The sequence below is a fragment of the Palaemon carinicauda genome, chromosome 1, assembly GCF_036898095.1.
Source record: "Palaemon carinicauda isolate YSFRI2023 chromosome 1, ASM3689809v2, whole genome shotgun sequence".
Classification (NCBI taxonomy): Eukaryota; Metazoa; Arthropoda; class Malacostraca; order Decapoda; family Palaemonidae; genus Palaemon; species Palaemon carinicauda.
In genome coordinates this window covers 71,803,865-71,820,884 of record NC_090725.1, presented here as the reverse complement: position 1 = coordinate 71,820,884, position 17,020 = coordinate 71,803,865, and the positions used below count along the sequence as shown (strand labels likewise).

The window sequence follows — 17,020 nt, the reverse complement described above, 5'->3', positions numbered from 1 at the left end:
TAATACAGGATGTCAATTTTCAAATCATAATGGAAGCTTAATGGTTCTATGTTTAATTCCCAGTACTTTTCCAGATGGTTCAAGGAGCCATAATATTCATTAGACATGCAAAGCACTTAACCTTCCGAACACTAGAGGTAGCCTATTATAGTAATTGTTATCTAATTCCCTAATATCGCAAGAGGGTCTGCCCCACTCTTTTATTCTTCTCCTGTACTTCTCTTTCTCTCTATTTCCGTAATCTTTCCCTTCCCGAGTACCTGCCTTTGAGCTATAAACTGGATTGTACAGGGGTACTCTTCCTTTCCCCATATTCTCCACTTCCCTATTATTATTATTGCTTGATGTTGTTGAACTGTTATCTATAACAATTCTCAGTCCTGTATATCACTGATGAGTAGATAGCAAACGCAGTTAGTGCACCGTGCACGTTCGGGCGCTAATAACGTGTAGGCCTAAAGTACTTTCGAGGTCAGGAGCAAATACCTAAGTCAAATTTCACTTCACTTATACTTAATATTGCAATTATTTTCCGGTATTGACTTTCGGTAAGTTAGAAATAACTTTTTGATGATGTGCTCGTCGTATTGAAACTCCGTTATATCGTTGTTCAGTTCTGTCACAGATATCCCACAGCTATTTTTTTCTTTTTTTTTCCTTTGGCTGCTTTTTGGCTTGGTTATGTTTTATTTATTGTTAATTTGTTCTCTTCATTTATTTATTTCCTTTTTTCCTTTCCTCACTGGGCTATTTTTCCCTGTTGGAGCCCCTGGGCTTATAGCATCTTGCTTTTCCAACTAGGGTTGTAGCTTGGATAGTAATAATAATAATAATAATACTGTCTTGTATACCATTTGAACTAATAGTTGTGGGTAATATCTTGATACGCCGACTGTTTAAGCACAACCATTTATGTAAGAATTATGTAGGGGATAATGGGCTTTAACGGCAGTTGTAGGCTAACGAAGAAATTCAGGTTTGCCTTAGAATTAAACAATATTTCATTGAATATGTACTCTCTCTTTTCTTTTTTTTTCCCTACAGCATGTGTATTATTACAGTCCCAGACGAAAATAAGTCCCAAGTTCAGAAACTTGTCCACCGCAAAGTGTCACTCGGCCGTGACGTCACTTGCTGGGCACGTGCCATTTGGTAAAGTTGCCACATAGCGCCAGAACTTTCTTACCTGTTCGTAAATTTCGACATTGCTTATTTCTGTCTTTGAATCTTTCCAGTGCTAATGAGTTTTATATTATTAACTTGAAAATGATATATAACTTTGAATAAAGCCCCCAAGTCAGATAGAAATTAAATTATTCAAGAATAAATAGTAGTGGTTACTTCTCCCGGGCATTTTACAGTCAGTGTTGCCAGGTTGGCCTTTTTTCGGACCCCCAAAAACTCAGAATTTGGCCTTTTTTTTTGTAGTAGATACCTAAATTTGGCCTTATTGAAATTGGTTAGCCTTTTGGTATATTTTCCGCCTTTTTCTACTCTTAGGTTGGCCTTTTAAATCTGCAGTTCATCAGACGTTGGCCTTTTCTCATATGGAAAACCTGGCAACACTGATTACAGTCTGCAGTAGAACTCTGAATCGGAAACAAACGTCAGTCGCCAGTGTCTTGAGTCCTGTGGTCAAGTGATGGTGTCATTGTCTGTGTGAGTGTAGATTTCCGTAATGGTGTAGATTGTGTTTAGAGAGTTCAACTACTGCCTTGTGGTTTGTTTTTTATTGTGAGAATTATTTTTATTGTGTTTTTTATTGTGAGAATTATTCACACGAAGCCAGTCTTGTCGGTGAAGTTCTGGCTGTAAATGATCACAGTAAATAAATTACCTTTTGAATTCTGGCTGTAAATGATCACAGTAAATAAATTTCCTTTAAATACTTGATTGCAATTCTGTCATGAGTTGCATGGACGAGATTTAAACTTCGAACCCAACAAGATTAGCTTCTGGATTTGTTTTCCAAGGTATGTATTTACTTAAATTACTACCAAATAATGTTCAGTATTTGTTTAGGCTACTTGTTTTTATTTATTAAGCTCAGTTAGCCTATGCTTTGCAATTGTGTGGGATCCCTAAGTCAGACACACACACATTATATATATATATATATATATATATATATATATATATATATATATATATATATATATATATATATATAATTATAAGACAAATATTTTCATACATATGAACAATCTTATTTCAGTGTATAATGATAAGGATAATAATGGTAAATTATAGGCCTATGCTACTTGATTTTTAAAACCTGCCTTATTGTGCTCATAATTAATTAATACTATTAAAATCATAGAGTTAAATCAGGCCTCATGGCGACTTAATTACTTACTTGTTTACTTGTGTTGGGTTTAAATCCAACCCTCCACTGAAGTCGAGTGAACTACTTCTCGGGCGGGTCCATATTAATTATCTAACGAAACATTTTCATTATAACTTATACAATTCTTTGATTGTAGCATCTTCCAAATCATATGATCTTGTGAAAAGTAATGTCTTTAGTTTCTTCTTAAATTCAGTTGCTCCCTTTAGGTCCTTCATTTCAGTTGGCAGTTTGTTATAATGTCTAGGCGCACAGTAGCTAAAAGCCCTTTCACCAAATTTACTATTTGTTCTTGGTTCAGATAGCCTATGTTTGTCACTCATGTGTCCTATGTTAACATTTGTTTCTAGTTCTAGTTTGTTCAGACATTCTTTTAGATATTTTGGTTCAGTATCTTAAACGTTAGTAAGAGTAGCTTGTATTCAATTCTCGCCTTTACCGGCAGCCAGTGTAATTTAATTTAGTGCAGGGCTAACTCTTTCCCTATTGTGTAGTCCTTTTATTAATCTAGCGGCTCTGTTTTGTACTCTCTGAATTTTCTTCAGCTGATAATTTGGTAAGCCATAGAACAGTGAGGAAGAATAAGTAATACTGAGGATTTAATTAAAGGAAAATTTACAACTTCTCAAACTGTGCTTCGAGGGCCTAACGACCCTAAACAGTGGTTTCCAAATTTCGGGGGTGGGCGAGGGTTTTGTGGTATGGATTTTGAGCTTATGGGTGGGCGGACCATTTGCCATATATGGTTATTCTGCAAGAAAATATATAATCGATTGTACATATTAAGGAGTGGGATAATGTAAGTTGGTATGAATACTCGTCACGTGCTCCATATCCTCAAACAAAAATATGCCAGTCACCGATACCACCTATTTGCTTTCTATAATTACATCTCTCCGTGCTTGTCTAGTACGTGTTGTTGATACCACTGGCTACCGGTAAAAGCGAGAATTGGATACAAGCTACTCTTACTAACTTTTAAGATACTGAACCAAAATATCTAAAAGAATGCCTGAATAAACTAGAACTAGAAACAAATGTTAACACAAGACACATGAGTGACTAACATAGACTATCTGAACCAAGAACAAATAGTAAATTTGGTGAAAGGGCTTTTAGCTACTGTGCGCTTAGACATTATAATAGACTGCTAACTGAAATGAAGGACCTAAAGGGAGCCATTGAATTTAAGAAGAAACTAAAGACATTACTTTTCACAAGATCATATGATTTGGAAGATGCTACAATCAAAGAATTGTATAAGTTATAATGAAAATGTTTCGTTAGATGATTAATATGGACCCGCCCGAGAAGTAGTTCACTCGACTTCAGTGGAGGGTTGGATTTAAACCCAAAACAAGTAAACAAGTAAGTACTACTTGACTTGGACAGTTATCGGTGTTTCGGTCTGCTAAGTTTGCTTTTGCATCTCGCATTCACAGCACAGAACCCCACCACCAGACTCCTGCTACGTTATAGTGTATGCTCTTCAGGATTACATTTTACTTACATTTCAATCAGCAAGCTGGTCGTATCTGTTGTCTATAGAACTGTTTATGATTCTTACTCGTGCTAAAGACAGCTAGCGACCTGGACTCACCTAACTTATTTCTAAACTTCTAATGTTCGTCATAGGCCTAGTTAACCCCCTGGTTTCTGATTTTGTTCTTTGTAGGACTATGAGCAACCACTTTCGGTTTCACATATACTGTAAATACGTTTGATAATCCCCACTGTACAAGATATATTTTGTAATGTGGAATGTGGTAGTCTGATTATGGTTTATATATGTATGATTGAGTTTAAAAGAAGATTCTGTTCAGCTATCAGTGACATCTATAGTGGTTTCTTCCTAGTTTATGACACCCTAGCCATGCAAATTCACAAAGTATAAATTTTCAACTGCACAAATCTGAATATATTATTATTATTATTACTAGCTAAGCTACAACCTTAGTTGGAAAAGCAGGATGCTATCAGCCCAACGGCCCCAACAGGAAAAAATAGCCCAGTGACGAAAGGAAATAAGGAAATAAATAAACGATATAAGGAACTATTAAAATAAAATCTTTTAAAAAGTTTAACATTAAAGCAGATATTTCACATAGGCCTATAAAATATAAGACGACTTATGTCACCCTGTTCAACGTAAAAACATTTTCTGCAAGTTTTAACTTTTGAAGGTCTACTGATTCAACTACCTGTTTAGGAAGATCATTCCACAACTTGGTCATAGCTGGAATAAAACTTCTAGAGTACTGTGTAGTATTGAGCCTCATGATGGAGAAGGCCTGACTAATAGAAATAACCGTGTGTCTACTATTACGGACAGGATGGATCTGTGCAGTTGAAGAAGACACAGACCTAATGGGTTCTCAAAAGTAAACTTGCTATCGAGAATCACACCTAAAATTTAAGTCATGCAAAGTTCAAGAAACATTATATATATATATATATATATATATATATATATATATATATATATATATATATATATATATATATATATATATATATATATGTGTGTGTGTGTGTATATATATATACAGTTTATATATATATATATATATATATATATATATATGATATATATATGATATATATATATGATATATATATGATATATATATATATGATATATATATATGATATATATATATATGATATATATATATTTATATATATATATGTATGTATATAACGGATTTTGAGCGAAGCGAAAAATCTATGGTTGGGTGAGATGGCCATGTCGTCCTGATGGAAGGTTCCTTCAGTAGCTTCCTTTGGTTATATATAACTACTAAGATATTCCCAGAGAATTAAACTAAAGGTTTTCACAGAATTCTAACTTCTGTAGCGAGTATTCTAAGGGTTAACCTTTTAGAATATCGTATATCAACGGGACGCATACATTAACACGTCACATGGCCATCTGTACCCCACCTAGCGTTTACGCTTCGTGGGGAGATGTGGTGAGTGAATGTGGGAGGTAATTGAGGTGACGTTCCAAAGATGCTCTCCCTTCGTCACTGTTACGATACTTGCAGCTGCGTTACGTCACGTCCGCCATCATCATTCCGTTCTAGCTATAGCCGGCCTCCGCGATACAGTACAGCAGGGAGGGGCCTAGTAGGCTGAACTGGAACAGTCGGGCGGGTCCATCAGGACGACATGGCCATCTCACCCAAAAATAGATTTTTCGCTTCGCTCAAAATCCGTTTTTTGGGCTCAAGCCATGTCGTCCTGATGGAAGTGTAACAGAGAATTAATGTATCGTGGGTTTGTTTCCAATTTAAGTGCCTGGTATTCCGAATAAACGTTCCGTTCCGTGGTCTGGTGACCAAGAGACCGTGACATCTCCGTGTAATGTCACTACCAGAGGCATTACAATGACCTGGCGTCCGGCCCCCTGGCGAGGAAGGTCCTAAATTAGTAGGACAAGAGGAACATCTCGAAGTAATCTGACGAAGAAAGACTCGCCTGGAAGAAATCGTGTCGGTCTCCAGACAGAACAGAAGGGTTGTGTAGGAACAAATTTATACCATTAGGTGAGAACATAAGAGATAGTAGGTTCACTAATCTTAATAACTTTAGAAAAGGTTCAGTAAAACGCGAACAGCAATATATTTTCATATAATAATAGGAGCGAAGGAGACGCATGTTGTAAATAAGATAAATATTTTATTTGAAATTTGCAAGAAAATACGAAAATTTTTGTACAATAATAAAATACAATAATAGACATAGATATGGTAAAAGCTGGTGGTGCAGAATCTGAAAGAGAAACAATCATTTCTGTAATCACTAGTTCCTGAGGAACGTCAGTCTTTTATGTCAAGATACACTTTATGTTCGAGAACATGCAGCACATGTGTACGAATCTGTCATATCACCTTAGTAAAGGACAGTCCATTAGTGACACTAAGTGTCCACTGAAATCACTATGTAACGCACTAGGGTCAACACAGGCACCCGTTTGAGTTAAAGTCCCGAGAAAACTCGCTGTTCTACGCAGCACTAAACAGCAGGTTTCATCACGCTACCTGCTGCCACCACGAATCTTTTCACTTCTTGCACCTGCTTCGAATAGTGTTTGAAAAACACTCTGGGGGACTTCCAGCCTGTGAAGGATCGGAGGCTTTCAAAGTCCATTCCTTGGAAGAAATTTAGGGAAGAGGCGACTTTCCTGGGATCGTGACCTGCGGGCATACTGTCAGGATCCGCTCTGCAAATGAAGTAGGTGATTTTCGCTCTAAGTTGTTTTAGTGACAGGTCGCTGCGCGACGTTTCTCCTTTGAAAAGCTGTCCTCCACCAAAGTCGGAAGTTCTTCGAAGATAGACCTTAAGACTCTCCACAGGGCATAGAGAGACATCTTCCTTCAGGGGGCAGATTCTCCAGGGGCCCCATCTCTTGGTGGGTAGTTCATTCTTTGCGAGAAACGTTGGGTCAGGGAAGAGGGTAAGATCCCCCGTATCGGGGAGTTGGATATGACCCTCTTCTCTTGATACTGCCACAATTTCACGGACTCGGGCTCCCGAGGCGAGAGCAAAAAGGAAGATAACTTTTTGAGTCGGGTCTTTCAGAGGGCACGAATCGTTGTCCAGGCTAGAAGCAAAGTGGAGCACCTTGTCCAGGGACCAGGAGATAGGTTTTGGTGGAGGTGCTGGGCGTAGTCTAGCGCATGCCTTATAGGATTGGTCTAGTCGAGGCCGATTTACAAGTGGAAATCGTGTTGGCCGCTAAGCCTTGTCCATGAAGGTGAATGAAGAAGGACATGCAAAAATCAATGGTGATCTCCGTAGGATTTTTCGCCTTGACGAAGGAGACCCACTTTTTCCAGGAAGATTCGTACTGCCTTCTGGTAGATTCTGTTTTGTACTCCTCGAGGAAGTCTAAGCTTTTCTTCGAGATCCCAAACCTTTTCTTTACGGCTAAGGAGAGAAAATCATGAGATGAAGGTCCTTGACTTTCAGTGATGAAGCGAAGACAGTCGACGTCTGTACTTGTTGAGAGAGGACTAGGCCCGGTACGGGGATCAGCGCGGGCTGCAGCTCCAGGACCAGGGGATACCAATTGCTCCGGGGCCACTTGGGAACCGCTAGGGCCACTGTCCCTTTGAAGGTTCTCAGTTTTGATAGGACTTTCGGCAGAAGGTTGGGTGGAGGGACCAGGTAGATCTTGGACCATCTGTCCCAAACCAGGGACATAGCATCCACTGCTTCTGCCTTGGGGTATCGAGGAAGTTGATTGTTGTCGCTCGTCGCGAAAAGATCGATCTGAAGTTCCAGGACTTGGTGAGAGATGAAGGAGAATGACCTTGCGTCTAGAGACCATTCCGACTCTATTGGGCTTGTCCTTGATAGAGCGTCCGCCGTCAGGTTGCGGAATCCTTGTAGGTGAACTGCAGACAGGTGCCACTTCTTCCTGTCTGCCAGGCGGAAGATGGGTAGTAACACCTGATTTAGGTGGGGCGATCTCGAGCCCTGATGATTGAGGCATCTGACTACCACCGAGCTGTCCAGAGTTAGACTGATGTGTATCGAAGGACGCGGTGACAATTTCTTCAGGGTGAGAAGAACCGCCATGGCCTCCAAGATGTTGATGTGAAACGTCTTGAATAGGGGAGACCATGTTCCTTGAACTTGTTGCTGGTAGGAGTGGCCCCCCCAACCCTCCAGGGAAGCGTCCGTGTGGATGTTGAGCGGCGGAGGTGGAGGTTGGAGAGGGATAGATCTTTTCAAGGTCCTTGCTTCTGACCACGGGCTGAGCAGGGAGCGAAGCCTGTTTGGAAGGGGTCTCTTGAGGTCTCTTCGAGCGACGGATGCGTTTCGTCTCCAGACTCCTGATGCATCCTTTAGCTGTGCTCGAAGCACTTGGGCGAACTGTAGTGAGCTGAGAACTTGCTCTTGCTGTCGTCTTGATATCCGTTTGGATTTGAGAAGTCTTCTGACAGACCCTGCTATTTCTTTCCTTTTCTTTAATGGGATGGAAAGGCGGTGTGACTGAAGGTCCCAATGGATTCCTAACCATTGGAACTTCTGAGCTGGAGCAAGGCGAGACTTCTTGGTGTTTATCTTGAAACCCAGATGTTCCAGGAATTGGGTTACTTTGCTGCAAGCTGTCAAACACCTTTCTGGCGAAGTCGACCAGACTAGCCAGTTGTCGAGGTAGGCCATTGCTTGGACGCCCTGAAGGCGTAGCTGGTGGACGATTGTGTCTGCTAGCTTGGTGAAGATTCTCGGAGCCACGTTGACCCCGAAGGGCATGGCTCTGAAGGCGTAGCTTCTTCGATTGAGCCGGAATCCTCGGTAGGAGGAAGCGTGGTGGTTCATTGGTATGTGCCAGTAGGCATCCACCAGGTCTATTGAGACCGTGTAGGCCTTGCGAGGCAGTAGGGCTCTGATTTGTTGAAGAGTCAGCATCTTGAATTTGTGGTTCACAATGAACTTGTTGAGGGGGGACAAGTCCAGAATGACTCTGAGTTTGTCCGAGTCCTTCTTGGGAACACAAAACAGTCTTCCTTGGAACCTGGTGGACTTTACCCTCTTGATCACCTTCTTGTTCAAGAGTTCTAGGACATATTCTTCCAAGAGGGGGGTTGATGGAAGAATTGGTGGAAGGTTGGAAGTGGTTGCGTCCAGCTCCAACCTAGTCCCTTCTTGATGATGCTGTGTGCCCAAGGATCGAAGGTCCAGCGATCCTGAAAGAGGTGGAGTCTTCCTCCCACCGGAAGCACTTCATTGCTTCTGGTTTCCCGAGGGCCTGCCACCTCGGCCGCTAGCTCCCCTCCCTCCTCTGCCCCTGGAGGGGCGGCGCGAGGAGTCTCTGCCTGAGCCTCTACCTCTGGGACGAAAGGTAGTTGACTGACGCTCGTAGGCAGGGGTAAAGGTCGGTGATTGTGACACCACTGGTTGGGGGACCAACTGAAAGGTCTGCTGCGGTTGAGAGACCACATGGGGAGTAGCGGGAGCCGGAAACTGGCGTTTCTGTTGACGCTGCTGGGTTTTTGGTTTGGAGGATTTGGAAGATTTCCTCTTAGGCTGAGGGCCTTCGTCCTGGGAGGATTTCCTCTTTCTAAACATGCCCCATTTGTTGAGAAGGTTCCTATTTTGGAGGCGGCCTTGTCGACAATCTCTTTCACCAAGTCAGAGGGAAAGAGATGTTTACCCCAGATGTTGGAGGAGATAAGTTTCCGGGGTTCGTGTTTAACTGCCGCGTTGGCAAACACGAACTCTCTGCAGGTTCTTCGGGACCTGATGAAGCTGTACAGGTCCTTCATCACAGTCGCAAGGTGGGTTTTTGCCAGAACCATATAGAAGTCCGGGACCCTAATGTCCCCAGCCATGACCTCGTGCTGAATCTGGAGAGACAGGAAGGCAGCCAGTCTCTCCTTGGTCTCTTGCTCCTGACGAAGAAGGTGGTCGTTCAATTTCGGGAGGTCCTCGTTAAACTGACGTCCGGCTACGTCAGGGTCCAGCTTCCCAACCGTGAAGGTGTACTGGATATCTTTCCAGAACTTGTCGTCGGGGGGAAGGGCAAGGGAGAGTGGCCTACACTCCTCCAGGTTAAGACAGGGTTTTCCTTCTTCCACCGCCTTCATGACTGCATGGAAGGCTTTTTCCACGAAGGGGAAGGATGCGGAAGAGGGAGCAAGAAAGGACGGGTGCTTCTTGCTTAGAGCCGGCATTTTCGAATTGGTGAAGCCGCGGCTCTTCAGGCAATCTACCAGTAAAGCTTGGACCTTTGAGTGATCAAACACGATCACCTCCTTAGGCTCAGTCTCCTCCTTGGAGGCCGGTTCGGTCTTAAGTCGGACGTAACAGTCCGGGTAAGCCTCGAAGTGCGGGAAGAATTCCACTTCTTCCAGGAGGATAGACCCAAGCTTGTCGTTTAGCGGCTAAACGACAAGCTTTAGCCTATAAAGATCTTGCCAGTTGTGATTGGCATATGCTTGGCGTATCTCCAAGGGTTAGACTCCAAGCAGGAAAGAAGATCCTTAACCGAGATCTGCTTCGGTTGCCTCATTTCCAAGAAACGACTTCTGATCTGGGCGGAATGCTTACTAAGCCTCTCGTCCATTAAGGCCACCAATACCCGGATGGCATCTTTGGTGGCAGTCAGTATGGGCTGCGGTGCGGCGGAGGTAGAGGGGACTGGCTCCTCGGTCACTACAGGAGCTGCTGGAGGTGGAGGGCCGGCCTCGCCCTCCAAATCAGGGTATTCCACCTGATACTCTTCATCCTCCGGATCCTCGCCCATGAGGGTCCTCTCAGTGTCGTCGGACACGTCCGACATCTTCTACACCTCGTCTAGACTACACTTGCTAAGCGTAGTCTCGATGTCCGTTTCAACGGTTACTTGAACCAGTGGGATCTGATCCTGGGGGATCACAGAGTCTGCCGACGCTTTCGGAAAAAGGATGGCCCTCATCTTCTCGTTTGGGATATACGGTCCGGCAGCGTTTTTCTGGAAACCGCGCACCCACCTGCGCAGTTTCTCTCGAGCATTGTCCCTGGCTTCTAAGGACGGAGGGTTGTCAAATCCCTCGTCGAGGCGGCCTTCGCAGATTGGGCAGGAGACTGAATCCCAGTATTTGAGGTTGCCCTTCTTCGCTGTACAAGGGGCGTGAGCCCGACACGCACCATTCCCGTAAAAGTCCGGGCGGCGGACCGAGCAGAAGGGGCTTTCACATTTCACATACTCCTCCTGTAAAAGAAAGAGAATAGAGTACATGGAAATAGATTCATGACTTACATTTCTCTTGAATTAAGATTCCTTAAACTAATTCTTAGCTTAGAATTGTGTTATGTGAGCTCTGGATAGGTGAGCTAGAAAAGAAGTAGGAAGACACATACTTGTGAATCCCGTCCAGCCAGGTACCGCGACCTTTTCTGCTGGCAATTCCTTAAAACCTGGGTTATAGGAGAGGGAATGGTATCCCTATGGGAAAGCCAGCCTAGGCTTCCTTATAAAGGAATTGTTTGCAGGGTATAAAGGTCTGAGATCGCTCAGAACTTAGATAAAGGAGGGGAAAAGGGATAAACCCCTCAATATTTGGGAAGGTCCCGGTAAGAGACTGCACTGAGAAGCACAGAGTATGCTGGAAATTTGTATGGTATACTCATACAGCTCAGAGACTGTCTTCAGGGTATGAGATAGCAAAGATCAGTCTGGCTATATGGATGTATAGGTCGACTGCCGGCAGCCGGGGGGAAGGGGTGCTTGTCCCTGGAAGCCGTGTTGTGTTGCTGGCAAGCCGGAGGCCCGGTCCAGCGGGGTGATTCCGTCAAGGCTATGCTCTAAGTAGCAGAGAGGTAGGAAACACTTATAGGGGCGACCGGCGGCAGGTCGCCGGAAGGGTGGAGTGCCGGCTGCTGGCGATGGTGAACCTAACTGGGTACATAAGATGGAAGTTTTCTGAGCAGTCGGCGGCAGCCGGCAGGCTGGCGCCATGGATTGTACTCAGACAGGAAGTCCTATGAAGTAGGAAGGTCACCGGATGTGCTGACGACTAGCGGCGGCAGCCGGCAGGGTGTTGCCTTAGGTAAACCTGAGATAGGAAGGTCCTATATGGTAGGAAGTTACCTGACGTGCAGGCGGCGGAAGTGGACCAGCACCATGATAGGAGAGAGAAAGAAAAGGAGGGAAGGAGGAAGGGTAATGTCCGATACCCAACCAGCTTTCCTCCGGAAGGAATGTACTCATGATAGGGGGGGGACCCTATCATTCCACGGCAGGGAGCCGGCAGACGGCTGGGTTCCCAAGGTAATCCAAGGGAGGATCAGAGAACACTATATATAGGGGGGGGGAGGGTGATCTCCTGCTGGAAGGGCGGCTGCTAACACAACCCTATAGTTCGACTATGAGGGGGGAAGTGTAGCAGAGCGGCCACCCCAGGCAGGAGAGCGCAGCTTAACCTACCATTCTCTCCGAGGGGGAATTGTAGGACAGCGGACAGGGGTGTGAAGGCAAGCTGACACAAAGAATAGAGTGGGGTAGGGGGGGGGAGATGAGGGGGCAGAAGGGATCGTGACCCTAAAGCCCCCAGAGGGTGGGAGAATCTGTTTTCTATACTACCCAGGTAGGAGAGAGGCGCTCTCCAACCCTAGGATAGGTTAGCTCAGAGTAGGAACAGAACTGGTGTACTGTCCTAAACTATAATAAAACAGAGACCCCAAGGCCTAACCTAAACCAGGAGATCTCCTAGATTAGGTAAGGCTGGGGAAGTATCGCTAGGCTACAGGAGGAAGGGACAAGTCCCAACCAAGAGCAGTCTAGGGGGGAAGGGCTAGGCCCCCCCCCCACCTTCAGTCTCAGTCGATACCCCCAGGGGAAGGACGTTCCTTAGGGGTGGACTGGGATAAACGATAAGTACTCTGGGGTTCTGACCGAAATCCCCCCATACACTATGGGAGGGAAGAGGGAAGAACTACCTAACCTTACCTACCCGAAGTGTTTCGGGTACAAAAGGTAAGGCTACCCAGAGGGAGGTACAGGGAGATAAGGAAGCATACAAGGATCCCAGCGTTGGGTTAGGTATGGCCTAGTTGGACCAGGTACCGTTCCCTGTATGGTTCCCCGAAGGCGAAAATATGTGCAACATCGAATCTTGTATATGTTTAAAAATGCCTAAATCTTCATAAAATAACACTAGGAACACTCATATGCAGAAGTAAATATGAATAATAGGCTGCAGCCTATGCTAGGCAAAAAGGCTAGTATAGGGTCGACTGGCTAGGAGCGCCGAAGACCACAACGGCATAAATGAACTATTCCTAAATTGAAGATTAATTAACCTAAGATAAATTAGTTATAAGGCCGTGAAGGCTATGCTGGCTAACTAAGCCTATATCTTCATTAACATGACACTAGGAACATTATTATATCATGCAGAAGCAAACATGAACACTAGGCTGTAGCCTATGCTAGGCTGAAAGGCTAGTATGGGGTCGGCTAACTAAGATCGCCGAAGACCACTATCGGCACAATATAACTCTTTCCTAATAATGAAGACTAAATAACTAAAGATTTATCTCAGTTAAAGGTCGGGGAAGGCTGTTCTGGCTAACTAAATAACGTATGCTAGCGAACAGCCGCGCCGTAAATGGCGACCCGAGGCAAGGCACAGCTCGGCCACAAAACACCAGATTTTAGCGTAAAAAATCGTTACTCGACGGCCAGAGCTTATTTAAACGATACAAGTACCTGGTACTCAACTTTCCAGAAGAAGGCGAAGCAGAAGGCTGAGACATCTTGAAGGATGCACACAGAAAACAGCGATAAGTGGGAATAAAACCAGAGGCTTTACGGCTACTAGTAGAGGAATGATGATGGCGGACGTGACGTCACGCAGCTGCGAGTATCGTAACAGTGACGTAGGGAGAGTATCTTTGGAACGGCACCTCAATTACCTCCCACATTCACTCCCCACATCTTCCCACGAAGCGTAAACGCTAGGTGGGGTGCAGATGGCCATGTGACGTGTTAATGCATGCGTCCCCTGTTGATATACGATATTCTAAAAGGTTAACCCTTAGAATACTCGCTCCAGAAGTTAGAATTCTGTGAAAACCTTTAGTTTAATTCTCTGGGAATATCTTAGTAGTTACATATAACCAAAGGAAGCTACTGAAGGAACCTTCCATTAGGACGACATGGCTTGAGCCCCCCCCCCCAAAAAAATATATATATATACATATATATATGTGTGTATATATGTATGTATATATGTATATATATGTACATATATGTATATATATATTGATATATATATGTATGTATATATGTATATATATGTACATATATGTATATATATATTGATATATATATGATGTATATATATATATATATATATATATATATATATATATATATATATATATATGTGTGTGTGTGTGTGTGTGTGTGTGTGTGTGTATATATATGTGTGTGTGTGTATATATATATGTGTGTGTGTATATATATATATATATATATATATATATATATATATATATATATATATATATATATATATATATATGACACAGCAATACTGTTACAGTGCAGCCTACGTGTGTGTTGTGATACACATGAAGTGCAATAGCCCTGTATCTAACTATGATTAAATTTTAGTGAGAATTTTCTCTTTCACAAATATGTAGTGTGTCAGTAAGGATTTTGACTTAGGTGGACATCCGTCATCAAGTAGTTTTAACTGTTAAGACACCATCAACAATGGCGGCTGCTCGATCAGGAAATCTGGCAATATTCTAACTTTATTTTTATTTGTTATTTCCACAAAGTTAAAAGGGGATGTTTAAATTTATTCAACTGTATTAAGTTTATATTATTATTATTATTACTATCCAAGCTACAACCCTAGTTGGAAAAGCAAGATGCTATAAGCCCAGGGGCTCCAACAGGGAAAAATAGCCCAGTGAGGAAAGGAAATAAGGAAATAAATAAATGAAGAGAACAAATTAACAATAAATCATTCTAAAACAAGTAACAACGTCAAAACAGACATGTCATATATAAACTATTAACAACATCAAAAACAAATATGTCATAAATAAACTATAAAAAGACTCATGTCCGCCTGGTCAACAAAAAAGCATTTGCTCCAACTTTGAACTTTTGAAGTTCTACTGATTCAACCACCCGATTAGGAAGATCATTCCACAACTTGGTAACAGCTGGAATAAAACTTCTAGAATACTGCGTAGTATTGAGTCTCGTGATGAAGAAGGCCTGGCTATTAGAATTAACTGCCTGCCTAGTATTACGAACAGGATAGAATTGTCCAGGGAGATCTGAATGTAAAGGATGGTCAGAGTTATGAAAAATCTTATGCAACATGCATAATGAACTAATTGAACGACGGTGCCAGAGATTAATATCTAGATCAGGAATAAGAAATTTAATCGACCGTAAGTTTCTGTCCAACAAATTAAGATGAGAATCAGCAGCTGAAGACCAGACAGGAGAACAATACTCAAAACAAGGTTGAATGAAAGAATTAAAACACTTCTTCAGAATAGATTGATCACCGAAAATCTTGAAAGACTTTCTCAATAAGCCTATTTTTTGTGCAACTGAAGAAGACACAGACCTTACATGTTTCTCAAAAGTAAATTTACTGTCGAGAATCACACCTAAAATTTTGAAAGAGTCATACATATTTAAAGAAACATTATCAATACTGAGATCCGGATGTTGAGGAGCCACCGTCCTTGACCTACTTACAATCATACTTTGAGTTTTGTTAGGATTCAACTTCATACCCCATAATTTGCACCATGCACTAATTCTAGCTAAATCTCTATTAAGGGATTCACCAACCCTAGATCTACATTCAGGGGATGGAATTGATGCAAAGAGAGTAGCATCATCTGCATATGCAACAAGCTTGTTTTCAAGGCCAAACCACATGTCATGTGTATATAGTATGAAAAGTAATGGGCCAAGAACACTACCCTGTGGAACACCGGATATCACATTCCTATAATCACTATGGTGCCCATCAACAACAACTCTTTGAGATCTATTACTTAAAAAATCAATAATAATGCTAAGAAACGACCCACCCACTCCCAACTGTTTCAGTTTGAAAACAAGGGCCTCATGATTAACACGGTCAAAGGCAGCACTAAAATCAAGGCCAATCATACGAACTTCCCGACCACAATCAAGGGATTTCTGTACAGCATTGGAGATTGTAAGAAGGGCATCACATGCTCCAAGGCCTTTACGAAAACCAAATTGCAAACTAGGGAGTAGATGATTACCTTCAGCAAACCTGTTAAGACGTTTTGCCAGAAGACGTTCAAAAACTTTGGATAATATGGGAGTTATGGAAATTGGGCGGTAATCAGTGGGACTTGAGCTACCACAAACACATTTACATAGAGGAGTAACATTACCAATTCTCCAACTAGTGCTAAAAGCTCCTCTGTTATCAGTTAATATTTTCTTTCTACTGGTTGTTGAAATTAATTGAAGACATGGATAGCATAAAACGTCCAGATTATCAAAAGACCATGTTCCAGACTTTAAACCAAATTGAAATCCTTGCATCTTCTGTAATAAAAGTAATAATAGTGAGTTAAGTACTGGAAACTGGAGAGAGAAGATCAGGGGAGGTGCAAAAGTTCGAAATGACATTGTTACCAGTCGTTTAAAGTCACTAAGCGAGGCAGCAGTGATTTCCTACCACGTGAGCAATGCCTGTTATAAACAGTACTGGCACAAATAGTCTCCTTTGGGAAATATATACTTTCATTTCTAGCCAAATAGATGGACCATATTTTTGGGCTCAAGCCATGACGTGCTGATGGAAGGTTTCTTCAGTAGCTTCCTAAGGGTATATCTGACTACAGTAGATATTCCCAGAGAATTAAACTAAAGGTTTCACAGAATTCTAACTTCTGGCGCGAGTACCCATAAGGTTTCCCTTTGGATATCGTATATCAACAGGGGACGTATGTATTGACACGCCACATGGCTATCTGCACCCCACCTAGCGTTTGCGCTCCGAGGGGGTAGATTGGCAATTATGGGAGAAGCCGTTCTAAAAACTCTCCTCCTACACTACTGTTATGGTACCTAGCGATGTAAACAAATGGCCGCCATACTGGCCGACGTCACATCCGCCCGCGCCAACTCCATTCCACTTCTGTAGCGCTTTCCTT

General features: G+C 42.7%; 2 protein-coding genes across 5 annotated transcripts in view; one reads left to right on the top strand and one right to left on the bottom strand.

Moving 5' to 3' along the window:
- Window positions 1-10,643, bottom strand: part of LOC137646509 (uncharacterized) — an 85,144-nt gene extending 74,501 nt beyond the window's left edge. Inside the window, exon 1 of the mRNA XM_068379643.1 lies at window positions 10,443-10,643. Within this exon, the coding sequence (XP_068235744.1) occupies window positions 10,443-10,643 (201 nt within the window). The remainder of the gene's footprint in view (window positions 1-10,442) is intronic.
- sif (still life) overlaps window positions 1,879-17,020 on the top strand; it is a 1,404,800-nt gene continuing 1,389,658 nt past the window's right edge. For 3 of the 4 annotated variants that reach the window (XM_068381983.1, XM_068381997.1, XM_068381990.1), the window contains exon 1: window positions 1,879-1,973. The gene's annotated coding sequence lies outside the window, so the exon portion shown is untranslated. The remainder of the gene's footprint in view (window positions 1,974-17,020) is intronic. The other variant, XM_068382005.1, reaches the window with a different exon arrangement.